The following is a 20717-nucleotide window of genomic DNA, read 5'->3' on the forward strand; positions in this document are numbered from 1 at the left end:
TCCAACCGTCGTTTCGCAACTAATAAAAATAGAGTATGCAAGTGTGCATTGCAATTTTTTAGTTTCTTCTGTTAGAAACATATTCAATTTTATATTTTTATAATTGAGTACATATATTAGGCAATGACATACTGAAATTTCATAGCTCTAGTATAATATTGTATATTTTTAAAACATTTTTCAAAAGTACTTCTTATATCATATCCAACCGTCGATTCTCAACTAATAAAAATAGAGTATGTAAGTGTGCATTGCAATTTTTCAGTTTCTTCTGTTAGAAACATATTTGATTTTATATTTTTATAATCTAATACACATATTAGGAAATAACATACTAAAATTTCATAGCTCTAGTATAATATTGTATATTTTTAAAACATTTTTCAAAAGTACTTCTTATATCATATCTAACCGTCGATTCGCAACTAATAAAAATTGAGTATGCAAGTGTGCATTGCAATTTTTTAGTTTCTTCTGTTAGAACATTATGTGATTTTATACTTTACTAATTGAGTACACATATTAAGAAAAAACATACTATAATTTCATAACTGTATTACAAAGCTCTATATTTTTAAAATATATTTTAAACCGTCAATTTGTTTACGTCAAAGCGTTTACTAACGTTATAACTACGAACAAAACTACTTACTACAATTTAATCATAATTAAGTAATATTCACGTAAAATATCCTATTAAACGTAATTGTATCTCATCTGTCAAAAACGTTTGACATTTGACGTATTAGCCACCGTCCATTGTTTTATTCAAATTACGCTTCTACAAAAATTTTCAAATTAAAAATGTAAAGTTTCTAGGCGATTTTGAAATAATATCTCACCGTTGCGGCGTTACGATTGAACATCGTCTGTCAAAAACATTTGACATTTGACGTATTAGCTACCCTCCATGATTTTATTTAAATTACGCTTCTACAAAAAAAAATCAAATTAAAAATGTAAAGTTTCTAGGCGATTTTGAAATAATATCTCACTGTTACGACAACCTACTGGTTAGCACGAGTTTTGCAAGACTAAGACTGGCCAAATCGGTTTAGCCGTTTTCGAGTATAACCGAATCATTTGATCGAGATATATAAGATTACAAATTTTTTTACTATTTTTTACCTTCTGGGCAATGTGTATAAGCATCACTAGCAGCTGAATATTCGACTCTGTAACCTCTTTGTAACAAAAGTGTGCAAAGCCATCGATCTTCGCCTTGATCGTACTGGACATAATGTCTGGCTTCATCAGATTTTGTGGTGTATTTTTTCATAACATTGTCATCCATAAGGGCTTTGCCTCTGAAAAGGGAGAAACAACCAGGACTACAAAGTACACAGCCTATCATGTGTTCTGTTGCTTTTTGGAGCCAATGACCGATGGCGTATTCGAACATTTGGTACCAAACCATAGGACCTGGTAATAGAAACATAGTTGAGTAGAAAAACATTTAGGCCAAAAATGTGATTATTGCCTGGTTGAGCATAAAAACATTTAAGCTAAAAATGTAATTATTATATTATTACCTGAGCCTATAGGATGGATTCGTCCACAAGCAGCTCCCAAGTTTTTATTCTTCTTCATCAAATCCACCAACAATTGTACAGCCTGAGGTTGAAAATCAATGTCACCATCCAAAGTTAGCAAATAAGTATTCTCAGCCATCACAGCTTTTCTGTCGACTGATATAGGCAATTCCATCAACCTATGCCCCAACAAGTAGTACATATACATGACTTGTGACCATCGTTTTCTGTGCCTAATTTTAGATTTATCTTTGAGATGAGCAATCATTTTGGTTTTTCCTGGTAAAGTCCATACTAATCTACCACCGTAAGGTGTTGGATATTTTTTAGGGGCACGTATTCTGATATTGGTGTGATGTACATCAGAAGCTGCCTCGTCTATTGTATTCACCAAAAGTTTTACGAATCTGTTGACTTGGGAATCGTCGTCGTTGTGGTCCGAAATTTCGAAGGCGTCATCGAAGAAAATGTGTGCTGAAAATGAAACAATGAGTATATTTAACCCAAATATTTAAATGTGAGTCAATTATTCTTACTTTCGAATTCGTAGTAATCAGGATCAACGACTCGAAGGTATTTCTGGGCTACACGTCGAGCACATTGATCTTCGTCCAGGCGTAAAATTGATTTTAAAAATTCTATCATTTCGTCTCTGGTTTCGTGCCACATGGTGGCACATGCGTATATTCTGGTTATGTGATCAGATGATTTTATTGTTTTTTGATTTGCTGATCCGTCTGTGTGCACTGATATTGTTTCGTAGTACTCGTCACCTTTTTCTTTCTCGATTTCAGCCAAATCCTAAGAAGGTAAAAAATACTTCTTGAAAATCAACTGTAGGCATAAACTCAAGAAATTTTTGAAAAATTACTTTTAAATTGTTTTTTATAACAAAAGTTATTGATTTTATTATTTGTTGTTAAAATAGACATTTTTTTTAATTATATTTAAAAATTTTAAGACTGTAGTACAAACAGTGTGTCCCTGAGAGCTCCTCAAAAACCAATACCATGGATGAACTTGTACACTGGTCAAGAAATTTTTGATAAAATTACTTTTAAATTGTTTTTTATGACAAAAGTTATTGATTTTAATGTTTGTTGTTAAAATAGAAATTATGTTTGGTTATATTGAAAAATTGTATGGCTGTAGTACAAACGGTGCGTCCCTGAGAGCTCCTTAAAAACCAATAACTGTATGCATGAACTTGTGTACTAATCAAGAATTGTTTGATAAAATTACTTTTAAGTCGTATTTTATAACAAAAGTTATTGATTTTAGCTGTTTTTAAGAGAATCTTGTGTGATTTTATATTTTTATAATTTAGTACACATATTAAGAAATAACATACTAAAGTTTGTAACTCTAGTATAACGTTTTTATATTTTTAAATATTTTTCAAAGTACTCATCAAACTGTGGACTAGCAACTATTGGAAACTAGATATGCAAGAGCGCATTTGTTTATAAAATTGCACATTTATAGCTTTTTTGTCAGAAACATATGTGATTTTATATTTTATAATTGAGTACATATATTAGGTAATAACATACTAAAATTTCATAGCTCTAGTATAATATTGTATATTTTTAAAACATTTTTCAAAAGTACCGCTTATATCATATCCAACCGTCGATTCGCAACTAATAAAAATAGAGTATGAATAGAAATATCTATTAAATTTACTTATAACACGGATTTTATAACAAGAACTATTAATTTTAATTATTGTTGTTAAAATAGACATTTGGTTAATTATACTGAACAATTTCAAGACTGTAGTACAAACGGTGCGTCCTTGAGAGCTCCTTAAAATCTAACAACTGTATGCATGAACTTGTGTACTAGTCAAGAATTGTTTGATAAAATTACCTTTAAGTCGTATTTTATAACAAGAGTTATCGATTTTAGTATTTGTTGTTAAAATAGACTCTTTGTTTAATTGTACTGAAAAATTTTAAGACTGTAGTACAAACGGTGCGTCCCTGAGAGCTCCTTAAAAACCAACAACTGTTTACATGAACTTGTGCACTAATCAAGAAATGTTTGATAAATTATTTTTAAATTGTATGTTATAACTAAAGTTATCGATTTTAGTATTTGTTGTTAAAATAGAAATTTTGTTTAATTATACTGAAAAATTTCAAGACTGTAGTACAAACGGTGCGTCCATGAGAGCTCCTTAAAAACCAACAACAAAAGATAACGAATTTTGATAAAATTATATCTGACTAGTATTTTATAACAAATTTTATTGATTTTTGAGAGCAATTTTATGAAAAAACTGTTAACTGTTAAACCTCACAAAACCATTAACTAAAGCATACTAAAAAATTATTTACCTATTGCAAACTAAATAACGGTGCTCAAAACCGAAAAATATCGAACATCGTATAATATTTTACTATTACAAAATCTATCGTCAATTTTATTATAGGTGGAGCGATTTGTGGTTAAACGAAGGATTTAATATAAAATAAAAGCAAATAATAATAAAAATAAAAATTAATATATAAAATAAATAAAAATTCTGAATTATAAAGTAATACTAGAAAAACAGTAAAATTGTACTTTAGATTAATTAATTGATTTTTATTACCTCAGTCTTGACATCGGCTTGATCGTCTCTACGTCTATTCAACCCCATAGATTGATCAATCAAAAGTGCATTATACATCGGTGAGACAAATAATTTTTCAGTAGTCGCCAAACGTTCACATTTCGGTGTCCAAATATGCAAAGTTATCCAAGTTTGTGACAACAACCAGAGCAACCAAACCCAGGCCATTTGCCTTGACAAAAACTCCTCCAAAAAATAGGCTGGTGGACTTTCGAAGAACAAATAATCAGGTAATGTACCATGGAAAAAGCAAGGGTCACCATTTCTTATACCACAAGCGGCTATCAGAAGAGATATGCAAACTGGTATGGTAAGATTTACAGGAAAGGCGTAGCTGAAACCTTGGATTAAAATTTTGCAAGCAAATTTGCCGAAGACGTAACAAAAATACGCCGACAAAATTTGGATAATAAGCAAAAATATTGGTGCGTTGTTTGCAGCCATTTTGTCAATCGAATCGCCTTGTTGAGCTATTTCACTTGCATCAGATAATATAGTACCACTTTGAAACTGTTGAACCTGAGGAAAAAAATATTATAATAAAAATAATTATTATATATATATATATTATCTTAATAATAATAAATTACATATGTCTATTATACTTACGACTTCTTCGACGATAATTTTGTGGTCTCCAAATCCTGACTTGAACATAAGAAAGAAATTGCCGACGTCATCGCCTTTGGCCCAAATGATAAAAAGTAATGATCCAAAAAATACGACTAGTTTCCAAACGCTAATAAATATATAACAGAAATATCGGGAGTGCTTCATGTTTTCTTTCATGCGACCTAATTTTTTCATAAATCCTAAGGGAAAAAATTATAAGAAAATGTGATAATACAGTAAAAATTCATAAGAAATAAAATATTAATATGTGTAGGAATATTAAATATATTTTTGTTTACTTTTTTGTATGAATTCACACTTAAACTCAGAAATTCTTAAAATCAGACTTAAATTCAGACTTAAAGCAAAAATTAATAAATAAATAATTAAAATAAAATATAATTAGCAAACCGAATTTTCTAGCTAAAACATAAGTTTCTCCATAGGCAAGTTAAAAAATAAAGTATGTAATTAAGTATATTATTAAAATTATCACGGTAAAAGATTGAATAAAATTTCATAAATTTAATTTAATTTAAAATTTAATTTAATAATTTAATTTAATGATATAAAATTTTCATTGTAAACTAAATTAATTACTGTATCTCATATACAAGTATTATTTCACATAAAGTTGTGAATCAAATTAAATTTATTTCGTTTATTTCAGTATTTTGTTAAATATTTTTCCGATCAGTTTCCAACATATTTTTTCAAATTGACATAATTGACAGTCAAAATGTTTTTTTTATTCTCATTTTAAACAGCAATCAGAACTTCTGTTTTAAGAACTCTTATGCCTTATATTTATATTTATTTATATTTATAATTATTTATTTATATTACGGATACAGGTTTAAATTTAGTAATTAAAGAAAATAAATTATCTTACAGTAAAATACAACTCTAAAACAATATTAAGCCTAACATTTGTATTATGTAATGCAATAACTTGAAGAAAAAATGTTATAATATTGAGATAGTTTATGTAAGGCTTGTAGATCTTTAGATTCTCCTGATGGTAAAAAAAATCCTTTAATACTGTTTATGCAACCCAACGGTCAGCCTATTTAGATTTAATAGACTATCTTATAAGAATTTCATTTAATAACAATATAAAACAAATCAAAGATCAAGTACATATTTTTATAGAATATATTTAAAACAAGGAACATAAAATATTTCGGTTGATTTTGGTTGTTTGTCTCTTACAAAAGTATTTTTTGCCAAAAAATTAAGTTTAATTTTTTTAAATATTTTCAAAAAAAATTTAATGTATTTCATTAAAAAATCTTCAGTGTCGCAATTATAAGTCTTAGAATGATATATTCTTGATAAGACGCAGTCAAAAATATTTAATAATACAATGACGGATTTTACAGATTTTGTATCAAAAAGATATAAGTATCCTTCTTTATCTATATTGTTTTGCACCCCTACTTTTATTATTAATTAATCAGTTAATTTACTACGATTCCATGCCAACAATTATATACACTTCGATATAAAAGTTTGGAATAAAACGACTTTGTATTCGATCTTTCATTATTCTTTGGAAATAAATAGAAAATTCGGAACATTTTTTTGGTTTTTGTCAAATATTAGGTTGTCAAATATCTCCCTTCCGCCTTTTTGTATTATAAACCAAGAGCAAAAAAGCGGAAGGGAGATATTTGACAACCTAATAACTCACAAATAGCATATGAAAGCATCCCTTTTCAGTTAGATAGGGAGAAACTAGATAAATTTTACTACGATTCCGTACCAACATTTATATACACTCCGATATAAAACTTTAGGATAAAACGCCTTTGAATTCGATCTTTCACATTCTTTAGCATTTAGCAGAAATTTCGGGGCATTTTTTTGGTTTTTGTCAAATAACTCTATATTTCTATTATCCTATTTTTATTCTAATTATTTTATTACCTAAAGGGCTCTGATCAGAGACATAATTCTCCCACCAGCCACAAGATATGCAGGCGATACTGATCGGAATTAGCCAGAGCTCGGCTTTGCCTTCCAGAAGTGGCCACACAACAAAGCCGGTCACCTGTGAAAGTACAAGAACTCGATAGATAAATCCATATATAGATATACATAAATCATTGAACGAGAGCCAATAGTAATATATTTGAGAAAATCATTTTACAAGAAATTTCGTGATTTTCCATCAATTTTACGCATGAAAAATTTAGTTGAACACAAAGGAGCTACTAGCAAGTATGAAAATACTTGGCTATGTACAACTAGTTGAATTAAGGAGCACAACTAGTGTAAAATTTTCAAAAAATCGAATTTTCAATTTTTTCATATCTCGATAGGTTTTACTTTTAAAAATAACATACCAAAATTTTAAATCGACATCTTAAATAGTTATTGAATAACAGCCATTTAAAGAGTATATATATATAAAGTATAACGATTATTTAATCTTTAAACGCGTTTTTCTCGAAACAGCATTTTCCAAATTTGCTGCAGCGATTACTCAAAAACAAATGATTCGATCACTATCAATTTTTTTTACATGTTTTATATATAGTTCTCCGTAAAATGAACTATCGATTTTTTGATCGGATCAAAAATCAAATTTTGGCAGTCCAAAAACGACCAAAATTTTGGGTAAAATTCGACTTTTTTTTTAAAAAACGCCGTCATTTTATCAATTTTTGATTTTTTTTCTCTATCATAGTTCATTTTACAGACAATATTATCTAGTTTACCGAGATTTTTTTTTCAAATTTCATCCACGTAGAAGGCCGGAATCACTGCAGCAGTGAAGGGCCTTTTTTTGTCGTGCTGTTGGAGATCGACGATAACTTAAAAAATATTTAATTTTTTTCTTTAAAATTATTACTCTGTATTTTTAAAACATGTATAAATATATTCCCAAAATTCAGAACAGATTGATAAAGTAGTTTTTTTAATATAAATTCCCAAAATTCACCTTTTTAGGCGGTTACACTAGTTGTGCCCCTTAATGATTTTCAACGTGAAAACTTCATTCATTCAAAGTGATTACAATATATTAAGTTTGTCTAATAAATATACATATATGATGGATGTAATGATGAAAATGTTATTCAAATATAAATTATGTAGCATAACAATGAAACCGATAAAAATTCAGTATTGATTAAATTCAAGTACGAAACTAACGACGAACTAATAATGATTGGTCCTTAGTTTTCCGTAACAAAAGTGCTTTGCATGGTATTTGCATGGTTACAAGACAGTCTTTTATTTTTGATAAATTATTAAATATTTATATTTAATGAATTTGAAGGGTTGTTAATTGATTTTTTTTAAATTTTGAAATTTTTTACTAGCTGTCTGTCTATTATCAACGACAAGGCGTAGACACTTTCTGAACGCAATGCGAATGTCTTGTAATGTAATTGGAGCGTTACAATTTCATAATATAATATAATATCATGAGTGATAAACCTACAGATAATATGAAATATGTATTTTGTATGGAAATAGCATAAATTTTTTTTCAAAAATTTTGAAGAGCGTCGAATTTTCAATAAAAAATGATACAAATTTTCACTTTTAATTCATTTGTCGCTAAGTCATACCTAAAAACTTTTTTTTTTTAATTTTCAAAATTTTTTCCATGCTATTTCCATACGAAGTTTGATTGAATTGCGCACTATCTAAAAGTTAATATTGAGAGCTAAAACTCTCAGGGAATTGTTTTTTATTAATTTGGAACCATTTGAGCCCAAGATCAAAGAAATTCGAAAATCTCCATATTAAGGACCACCCTAATATATATATATATATATATATATATATATAACAAATTCTAAAAATACCATCAGAAACTAGTGGTCAAGTTTCCAATATTACAGTTTTCATTCTTGAATAAGTTAAATTGTATGATCTGATTTTTGTTTTCACATTGAACTATAAGTAAGATTTAAAATTATTAATATACTAAATGTATGACATACTAATTATATTTTCCAAAGTAATATTTATGTTTCTTATGATTGTTCCAATTAAAACTCGTGCATATCCAATGCAAATAAAAGTCCCAAATTATTATAGTCCCGGATTTTTCTTAAATGCAATATTTATCCCGTTGTCAATATATATATTAAATATATTTTAACTAACTTTATTTTTATAAAATTTACACCCATTCAAAGCGATATTACTTACTAAATATGATTATGGAAAACATTATACTGAATTTAATATCTATACAATGCTTTATACTTAACGAGTCAAAGTTAATACAGGTGCACTTATTAACTTGTAACTATTTGTTATACATACAAGTTTATCAAATGATTCAAAATTTAGCCTATATGATTCATCAAAGTATAAACAATAATATGTACAATAATATCTCTATTAATTTCTTGCTAGTTTTTAGAAAATCAGGTTTTACAAAGTCCGGCAAATGTCTAATAGAGCGTTGCACTATGTAACTTGTAACTATTTATTACCCATACAGGTGTATCAAATGATTCAAAATTTAGCCTATATGATTTATCAAAGTATAAACAATAATATGTACTATAATAATCCTGTTAATTTCTCGTTAGTTTTTAAAAAATCAGATTTTACAAAGTCCGGCGAATGTCTAATAGTCAACCTGGAACGACGTGTCAAATCAGGTTAAATGCACAATGCCCGGAAAGTCGCGGAAAAAGAGAATATTAATAAATATTGCATGAAACAATATTTTTGAAAAAATAATTTTAAAATGAGATATGTTTAAAAATATCTTAAAAATGGATACAAAATAATACAAAACAATAACTTGAAAAAAGTTTTTGCTATATGATGGTTAAAAATGGCTTGCGAAAAATGAAAGTGTTCATCCTTATTCTAAAAAATTGGCTGAACTATAAAAATTGACAAATGTTATATATATATATATATATATATATATATAGTATTATTAAATAGTTCTTCTTACCTGAGCTGCAATTGCAACTAGATCGACGATTACTTTAACAGCCCTTTTAGATTCTTTACTGCCTCGTGATAGTAAACCTAAAATAATTTAATTTAAATAAAAAAAATACTTTGTAAAAATTATTAACGTAAGGAAATTGTGTTTTTGAAACTATACTGTATATAGAATCAATATCTACACTTAATGTGAATATAGCTAAGTCAAAGCTCATGGATCTCATTTTTTAAAAATAGTGAGAAATTATATAAATAATTATTTAAATAAGTCTGATCGTTTCGAGCCAGATACAGAAAGTTGATGACTTTTTCATAAAAAAAATCCATAAATGTATATTCCATATTTAACTACAATAAAACAAACTTTTATCACTAGTATCAATTAGTAATTTTAAATCGCTATAAAAAATAAATATCTACACTATATGTGAAGTATATGATATTTAATTAACATCTTTCTCTGTAATTTATTTTAACTCTTTTAAAAACTCAAAACATGAAAAGTTATATTGATAAATATTTAATTTAAATAAATTCAATTGTTTAGAACTTAATCCAAAAAATTTAATATTTTATTAAAAACTGATATTCCTTATAAGTTAAAGATAGAAAAAAATTTTATATGTTCTAGTCTAGATGTTTCAAGAAATAATAATATTTTTTATTGTCTGAGTTTAACTCTTTAAAAATATGTATACAAGAGGATTTCTCAAAATTAATGTTATTTTAGGAGATAAAGCTGTTAGATCACAATAATAATTCTCTCTTTAGGAAAATGTTAGACGAGTTTTTCTCGAAACTGTCTTTTTCGATACGATACCTACGATTTCTCAACTTCTACTGACGCGATTTATTTGAATTTTTCAAAAAAACTCTTCTTTAGAGATTTCTCTTCAGTATGACCTAGACTAAACCCACAATTCCAATTTTTACTATTTTTAGAAAATAATAATCCTCTGTTTCAGCGGAATTTTCTCGAAACTATCTTATTCAATATGACACCCACGATTTCTCAATTTTTACTGAACCGATTTACTTTAAATTTTTAGAGAGTCTTTTTTATAGACTTCTCTTCACTAATACTATTCACTATTACTATTTTTAAAAAATAATACTCCTCTGTTTTACGAAATTTCAAAGGAATTATTCTCGAAACAGTATTTTTTGATACGATACCCATGATTTCTCAACTTCTACTGTAACGATTTACTTCATATTTTAACTAATTTTTTTAAATAAATCTCAGTTTAATATAAACTATAATTCATCCTCAAAATCCAATTTTTACTATTAAAAAAATTAAAATATCAAAAAAATTGTACAAAAAAATGTTAAGACAGTTTAAGCCAAGCAAAACAAAAATTTTACTTGTCCTTAGTTTATTAAAATAATAATAATAAAAAAAAATTATTAAGATTATTTTGAGGGCGAAAATTAGGTGTATGGTCACGTGACCTTCCACTTCATCACCTCCAGGAATTAAATTTTTTTGAATGTTTTTTAAATTTTAAATATCTTCCTCAAAACGTTAGTTAATAACATGAAAAATTGATAGTACATTTTTTTCAAAAATTACTAAATTGCCTCTTGACTAGAATACACCCTTTTCGTACTCAAGCGCCACGTAAGAAAACTATTTGCTCGCTTTCTTCAAAATACCGTATCAATTTTCTTACAAAACTGTTTCCAAACCCTATCCTTTACCCTATCCATTACAAATCGGACACATTAGACAAAATTCCTCCATATATCTCCTTCTCCCAAAAAACAAGCAAATCGAAAAAAAAACTTACCAAAGACGCCGGGCACGAAGCACATGCAATTCGTTAACATGGCACCTTTGACAACATCCAACTCCGGCAAAATAACGTAAATAAATAAGGCCAAGCCTATTGTGTGCATTGTCTCCATGAAGAACGCCTGCAACATAATTGAAAATATGTTTATTGCCTCGTAATGCATAAATCACAATGATATATTGTTTTGGCGACCGCTGCGAAGCATAAGAGAGGCTGATCGCCATTGATGGATGTAGATCGAGATTGAATTAATACAGAAAGACATGGGAGATCGGGGGAAAAAATCATATTGATACACATACTAAATATTATATGAAGAAGCTTAGGTAATAGACAATTTATATAGCTATCAGTAATTGAAATGCGGACTTGTGTGTTTTTCTAATTAGCAATATTTGACTATAGGACATTTTTCTTCATTTTATATTTTATAACAATTACAACCTATGAATGACCGATAGTCATTCTTAATAATTAACACTATAAGCCACCTCCAAAAATCAACAGTGTAATATGTTTTTTAACTTCCCGTAGTTATTGTAATGGGCCGAGAATCGGAATTAAAAATTTTTACATTTCTCGACGTTTTGAAGGTTTCTGAACGTTTTGGCATACCTCAGAAAAAATGGATGTGTGTGTGTGTGTTTGTATGTATGGATACAAATTTCCAGTCACGTTTCCGGGCGAACGGATCAACTGATTTGAATGGTTCAAAAAACATTCGATTCCTATCGATAGGAAAAAGAACTGATTAGTTTTTGGCAAAGGCAGATCCAGCCGTTTCGAGGATATGGAGCAAAGAGTGCAGAAAATAAAAATCGACTTTTTGAGAGAACGGAGTATCCGATTTGAATGATCTAAAAAACATTCAATTAGTAGTGATTGGGAGAAGTGTTTATTAGTTTTTGGCAAAGGCAGGCCCAGCCATTTCGAAGATACGGAGCTAAATATGTAAAAAATGGCAGTTTTTGAAAGAACTAAGCGTCCGATTTCAATGATTCAAAAAACTTTCTGCTTGTCTTAACAAAATAATTGATTTTGGAAAAAAAATTTTTGTTTCAATTTTTTTTTTTAATTTTTTGTATACCGAAAATAATTCAGATTTTATTTTTAATAATTCTGACTATAGTTCTAATATACTTTAAACAAATAATTTCAACTTTGCAATTCAGTTCATATAATTCTTATAAATATTAGACAATGTTACAATATTTATAATAATCTATTTGAAAACATTCAGTATTCCTCGAACATTTTGTCACGGTACGGGAAGTTCCAGCAATTTGCCTTAAGGCACGATGCCACCCACCCCACTAGTTGTGATTTGTTTTCATTATCTATTTAATTTACTTAATTTATACAATCAATAATGTTTCAAATGTTATTATCAATGAATTGTATTAGTATCAGATGATAGGTATACAAAATCTTTTTCTTTTATATAATGTATATATAATTTCTTTTATATAATGTAATATGGAACAAATAAATCTTTTCAAACAAAACAAACAAACAAACTTGATTTTCGGTCATTTATCTAGATTTTGTCAAATAACCCAAAAATTTTATTCTGCACATTAAAACCTGTTTGCGCTAGTAAAAACTAGATAAAAGGTTCTAAAATTTAGTAGAAATTTGTATATACGCGGACTTCTGTATCTTCCTAATTAATTATATTTGATTTTAGGACATTTTTCTACATTATTTATTATTACAATTTGTCAAATAACTGGAGAATTTTATTCCGCACATTATAATTTGTTTATATTATTGAAAACTAGATATTTCTTAAAATCCTGTAAAACTTTTTATATTCACTTGTATAATAAAATTTTAAATAATTTTCAATTGAAATGCGGACTTGTGTATTTTTCTAATCAGCAATATTTGATATTGAATTGCGGTCTTTAAAAATGAATATTATTTAGTATTATATATTATACATAAGTATCTATTACCCCGGTTTCCTCTAATCATATTATTCGTGAAAAGGTGCTATTGTTGGCCAGATAAAAGACAATAGGGTCCGATCAAGAGGGACGTGAAATTATGTAATCGTCCATTATCTACATTAAGGCGCCGTTTAAATTTATAAGCTGGTACACAATATGTTACAACACTTCTCTTTTGCAGATATATGGGTTATTGTCATTTCTTGATTTAAAATATATCTTATTCGAATACGATATCTGTCGACATTGCATAATATTACTTACAATTGGAAATGAAAGTAAAGTATGAATGGAGATTTAATTTGTCTAGTAATACAGTTTAAATTGGTGATTAGTAGTTGATTGATAAATTACTAGATGTATGAAGATTATTTTATCTCACCATAAAGAATTCCGTCGAAGATGGTTTCTTGAAGACCTTAAAGTAGCAAATTCTTGCAGATCTGATAAGTGTTCCCATTTCTGGGACAGCAAATGCAAACAGGAGAACCCACATCCATGCAATTCGCTCTTCTTCGGGCAAAGTTGTCACATATTGTTTGTCTCTAACTGGAAATAGAAAAAAATACTTAATAATAAAGCATGAAATATACGAAAAGCAAAAGAAATATAATAGTTTAAGTTAAAGATATCTTGCAGCATGGCGGCGTCTATTGATCACGTGATCAATTTTTAATATTAATTTCAATTAGTTTGAATTTTTAATATTAATTTTCAGTTTAAAACAATTTTAGACGGTCTCTTTTACCCGACATAATATGTATCTTCAAAGTTTCAGTTTTTTTTTTAAAAATTGAATATTATATTTTGAGGTTTTTATCACATCCCTTCCCATTTATTAAGCCTTACGTGATTTTAGGATGGCCCTTAACAAAGTAAAATAATATTGCTTAAAATGTACTCTCTAAGAAAATAGGGTTTATAAAGGAATCGACATTTCAGAAAATCGTTTTTTGAATTGCATTTTTTCAGATAATATTAAAATAGTTTTTGTTCGTATATTCTATAATTTGAACAAAAAAAATTATCAGAAAATTTAGAGTGATTAAATTTAATTTTATAATTAGAACAAAAAATTATAGAGTGAATAAAAGCAGTTTTTGTCTGAAATTATTTACTGTTCATTATTATTGATAATAAAATAAGTAAAATAGAAAAATCAAAGTTGAACAGAATTAAATGAGTTAAAAAATAATCAAGTGTTCTTTTTGCATAATTTTTATATACATACATATATATATATATATATATATATATATATATATAAATTAAGATGTGAATATTTTTATAATAGTGAAACTTATCTAATTTTTATATTCAAAATAAAAGAAATAAATCTTCGGCGTTTATTACATCTTTAGTTAGATGGCATACAATTAGCAATTACTGAAATTTAAATTTTTTGTTATCAAAATTGATATTTTTACATTGTTCAAAAACACGCTTAAAACATATAGTCGCCTAAGTCGTACCACCTGTAGCCTCAATCGTACCTTCTAAAAAAAATTATGAAAATTACGTCTGAGATCAACTTTTTTTCAATTACTAGTTACAAATTCGAATATGATCAATAATAATATAACACGTAAAATAATATTATAATCTTAAATTTATTCTTTATGTTGTTTGCAAATTTATATTTGTTATTCGTTACGCCCTCTTGGTATTTTCCAATTTGAGCAAAAATCTGGGAAATTAAATTTGACAATTATTTTACTACATTTATCATAAAAAATCTATAAAGCATATTCTATTTAACTTATACGAATAAGGAATTTTGCACTGGTACGACTTAAGCTACAAAGTCTTCAAAGTTTGAAAAAAAAAATTAAAGACATTTACTAAATAAATTTTACGATTTAAATATGCCTGAACTATTGTCAAAAAAGTTACATGAATAAACATTAGTTGGGTAAAAATTTGAGAATCATATTATTGCCTTAAAATGCTTACGACTGAGTCAAAAATATTAATAGAAACTTTAGAAAAAACTTAAGTTTTAATCATTTCTGTTTCACAAAGTCTACTACAGTCTTTGAATTCTAAATTTTTGCTTTTTTAATTAAATAGTTTTATTTAATTATTCTAGATTATGTAATTCATAATTATTAGACAAAATATAACCAGGGTACGACTTAGGCAGCGGTACGACTTAAGATATTCTTAAGTCGCTATATTCTTAAATTCATAAATTTTATATGATCTAATCGTTCATATACTACAACAACACGAAAATATCTACGAAAAAAAATTCACTTGCGATTATATTTAAATATCAAAAAGAAATTGAAATTAACAAAATATTAAGTAGAAATTTAATTTATTTATAATATTGGCCAAAGTTGTGCTTGAATTCGGGAATAGTATATGCTACTCACTATTTATTATACACATACTAAGGTTTTATCAAAAAAAAAAATTAAATGCTCAATCCTTTACCTTTTATGTTTTTTTTACCCAACGCCAATAAATACAATTTTTATCGCGCCCATATAAAACTGCTGCTATCATCGCAATAAAGTTGCCGTTCGTATCGTAAAATACCGTAGTCATGTTCCAAGGATTACACATTATCGTGTTTTTCTCAACTTTTATTTTTTACATCAACTCTGCAGAAGCAGAATTTATATACAGGACCTAAATCGCCGAGTGTCCAATAAAATATTAAACGACCATTTGCCTGAGAGTTGACCTTTGACTCGGCCACGTTGAGAAACAGACTAGAATACAGAAATATATTTCATATCTGAACTGAGAAATAAATGGAGAGCTGGGGAAAAATTAAAATGATAATCTGAAACATTTGCTCGAAGCGTAAGGATATATATAGAATATAATTAGGCTGTATTAATAGGAGGATATGGTGCGGCACTAAGGTCCAATTTAACTCTATGTTACAACAAAACTACATCAAACACATCAAAACAAACAAATAAAATTTGTGTCATATCTTTGCTTGTACATATTATTAAAAATTTTCTAGCAGTTTCACGCATTGCAATAAAATTTTAAAGACCTGTGCGTTTGTTCTGATTATTATAACATTTCACTTTTTTCGCAAAAAACATCCAATTTACATATCTATATTCTTAAGCATAAATTTTAATAATTATTCTATTTTATCACGATAATTTCTACTATTTTTCTCCTAGCTTTCATTTTATTTTCAAAGTACCTGTTTTATTTGCTGCCGGCCATTAAAACATGAAACCAAGCATCTTCTTCCTACGTATAGTTATGTCTGTTTTACATTTTTGACTTGGAAATTTACGATTATGTTTCTATCAATGTTACAAACAGTATTTTCCTTTAACTTTTGCACTAAAGGACAGTTACAATATTCAAGAAATTGCGGAAATATAGAAATAACACGACGGAAACTTTGTTCCCAGTCGACAGGTACATTTAAAACCACGTGGGGCAAAATAAATATTGAATTGTAAAGTACACTTTGTATATGAAATATAGAATGATGTATTTATGGATACAGAATATTATTTACTCGTATGTGAAAATTGTTTTATTAGACTGGTGCGAATTGGTTTACTTAAAAATGCATTATAGAGAACAAAATAAATATTTTTCCTTGTGTACTTACTAGAAAAAATATAGTATATCATTGTATAATTTATATAATAATTTTATTTTTTTTAATAATATTTTCAGTACTAATAAGTTTGTATAATAATGTACTAACTAGTAAAGTATATTTTTACGTTTCAACTCAAAACTTTTGAACTAGTTGCTGAATATAAGTAAGGCACTAAAAAAATTTATCAAGAATTGAATAATGTTTGACATTTTCTAACATCATATCGACCTAAATCACCTTAGTCTACCAGAAATTATAATTGAAAAATGTCACTCTTACTAATTTTTGAAAGATTTCGACGCGCAGTTCGATAATCGAATACAAACCCGCATAATTAATTTTATTTTATTTATAATAAATTAATTTTTTAACCGTTTAACGTTAATAGTGTTTTTAAAATAAAATAATACTCTAAAAATATCTAAATACTCTAAAATTATTTTTAAAGCAAATGATAGTAAACTTATAGATTGATTAAAAATATGACATTTATTGCTATATAATTTAATACCGATTTTATTAATTAAGTTAGTTTATTTAATGCTATTTGTAATTTTATTATCAAATACCAGATATATCTTTGCTCAATCTTTGACTTAAAATCTTGAAAAGTAAATAACGAGATAAAGTAAATAATCAGACGACCGACGTTAAATTAACCAAAATTGATACTTCAAGTAAGTTATTAAATTTATTTATTTATTATATTTACTAAAAATTAATTGGATTTTTTGTTCATATGTATATGTGCAAAGGTCATATTTATTTTAAATTTAATTACAATAATAATGTATGATGTCATTAAATAAAGAATGAATTAATGTCAAGTTATTTTCAACTCACATTTCTAGTCATAGCTTTTACTTTCGAACAAATAGTAAACTTAAATAAATGTGTATTCAGATAAAAATAATATTAAGAAAGTTAGTAGTTCTTTAGAAAAACACACATCATTATATTTAGTACTTATCATTATGTTTAGTACTTTAAAATTTTATAGATATTTTTGAGTTTTTATATGAGAAAATGTTTAACCAGAGCCAATTAAATAGTCAAAATTTACTTATTTAATAAAATATTTATAGTATCTATATATGAAATATTTTTTTAAATAATTATATATTTGTATCTCCTATTTTATTAGCACAAATATTTAATAATAATATAATAAATTCAGAGACGAAAATTAGATAATAAAAATTCTTATTATATTCCTAACACATATGATAAAAAATATTCATATTATTAAGTATAATACTGTAAATCTGTTGAATGTAAAAATATAAAAATCGACATTAAAATATTAGGTTAACCCTTAACCAAATTTTTAATATTGTTGAAAAATGCACATAAAGTAACATCAATCATTGTTATATCTAAAAATATAAATAATGTTAATAGTAATAATTTCCATAAACATTGCAAAATATATATACATGTGTGAACCATCGTATCACTTTTAGCACAGTAAACTTTCAATCACGATTTAGTGATTATTTATTTATATTTTGCATTATTGCGTTATTCACTATATAACATATAGCTCGTGATTAACAAGTGATCTTTAGCATATAATTTTAAACGAACTTTGAAAATTCACATGGATAATATATATATATATATATATATATATATATATATATAGTATTGAGAATTTTTTCCTTACCCATGTCCTTATTACAGTATTCGATTTTCCGATCCCTCCTCAGCTGTGAGGTCATAAATAAAAGGCTGCCTTTGGCTATGACCCCAGAGACGAGGACTATAACAAATGTGACCAGATATGCTACAATTTTCAAAATTTTCACACTGATTTCGAGACAGGCCTGGTTTGCCATTGACCCGCTGTCCGCCTTCGACGGAGGGTTCCGAAAGACATCCCATCCTTTGGTCTCGGAAACCGTTCGTTGGCTGGAAAGAATAGAAAAAAAATTAATTGATAAAAAAATATTATTATTTTGAACGTTTACAATTATTAGATTTGTTGGACTAGAACCTTAATATTTAAGGGGCTGTATATTATTATCCATAAAAAACGGAGAGGTGTTCGAGGAAGAATCACAAAATATCACAAAAGGAAGTTGAAGCCTAATTAGATATCACCGGTATTTATTTCTGACCTAAATTTGAGTAGTAAAAAGTGGCATTTTGCCTTAAGGCAAGTTGCAAAATCTTTTCGACAAGTGTAATAATTGACTTAATGGATACAAATTGGGATTTAGATATTTAGATAATCTATTTTGAAGATCAAGCTTTTGCTTTCAAATGAGTCATTTCCAATAGATTTGTCTCAAACACATTCAAATTATCTGTAATTATATTAATTATATTACTCAGAAATGATCTTGTTTGTATGTCCCAAAATTCTTTAATTAACATTCTAAATTTTAATTAATTTATATAATTCAACCAATTTTCGTATGACAGTTTAGTAAATGAACTTGAGCGCAATGTTGAATTTCATGAAAAACGTCTAAACCTTTTTTTAAAAAACTTAACAAATTATTTTGTGAAAGATTAAGCATCTGATATAACAAAATACTTTGACAAAAGTGTGCAAATCTAATTTGATAACGAATACCGATTTTTTTTACTTTTTATAGAATTTTTTTAAAATATTTGCAAATTACCGAAAAAACTTACTGTAGGTGTGTCTGTATTACAATGTCTTTTTCAAAAATTTATTAAGGACGCACCGTTTGTACTACAGGTATGTAATTCAAATATATTATTCCTCAACATGTCTTTTTTTATAACAAATACTAAAACTGATGTCTTTTCGCAGAAAATTTTAGAAATATTTGCAAATTTCCACAGAAACTTTTTGTAGTTGCGCCTGTGTTACAATGTCTAATTCAAAAATTTATTAAGGACGCATCTTTGTAATCAAAATATATTATTTTTTAATATATCCACTTTGATAACAAATACTAAAACTGATGTCCTTTTGTAGAAAATTTTGCAAATTTCCAAAAAAACTTACTTCATTCGTGCGCCTGTATTTACAAAAACTATTTCAAAAATTTATTAAGGGCGCACCGTTTGGACTACAGTCTAGTAATTCAAATATATTATTCCTCATTGTGTCTACTTTGATAAAAAATACTAAAATTGATAACTTTTCATAGAAAATTTTCGAAATATTTGTACATTTCCAAAAAAAACTTAGATGACAGAGCTCTCATCCAAATACATTAGATGACAGAATTACATATATCATGTACATAGTTGTAAATAATTATATAATGATTTAAATTAATGGTAATATTTTTTACAAAAATAGAGAAGTTTTGTAGACTTTCTTGCATATTCCAAAGCAATTTCTAATTGACATGATTGACTTATCACAATACAAAACCGACTTTTAATACAAATTTCGCCTATGATATTTACTCAAACTTTAATAAATTTTTAAAATTAAACTACTTGTCGTAGGACCGTAATATTTTAGTATGCCCTATAAGGCCATGATATCTATCGTGAAAAATAGTTTCATAAAAATCGGCTTTTTTTTCAACGGTTTATTACAAGAAAACGGTTTGGTCGATCTTTACCTAAAACTAATCTGTATCATTTCCTACCAATATCTTTCGAACAGTTTTTAATTTTTTTTAAATCAATTCAGGATTGTAAGTTAAAACGTGAACAAAAAGTTTTACAATTTCATGCAAATTATAA

General features: G+C 27.0%; 1 protein-coding gene across 1 annotated transcript in view; it reads right to left on the minus strand.

Annotated features, from left to right (window-relative positions):
* Positions 1-1117: 1117 nt before the first annotated feature.
* The window catches only part of LOC113373343 (chitin synthase chs-2-like), a 183211-nt gene continuing 163611 nt past the window's right edge, over positions 1118-20717 (minus strand). The window contains exons 7-12 of the mRNA XM_026613650.1: positions 6694-6817; positions 4762-4964; positions 4132-4671; positions 2069-2333; positions 1533-2006; positions 1118-1422 (exon numbers count right to left, since the gene is read on the minus strand). Coding sequence (XP_026469435.1) covers positions 1118-1422; positions 1533-2006; positions 2069-2333; positions 4132-4671; positions 4762-4964; positions 6694-6817 — 1911 coding nt within the window. The remainder of the gene's footprint in view (positions 1423-1532; positions 2007-2068; positions 2334-4131; positions 4672-4761; positions 4965-6693; positions 6818-20717) is intronic.

Source organism: Ctenocephalides felis, unplaced genomic scaffold (genome assembly GCF_003426905.1).
Source record: "Ctenocephalides felis isolate EL2017-DRISC unplaced genomic scaffold, ASM342690v1 CF-g0.4_SCAFFOLD_01604, whole genome shotgun sequence".
Lineage (NCBI taxonomy): Eukaryota > Metazoa > Arthropoda > Insecta > Siphonaptera > Pulicidae > Ctenocephalides > Ctenocephalides felis.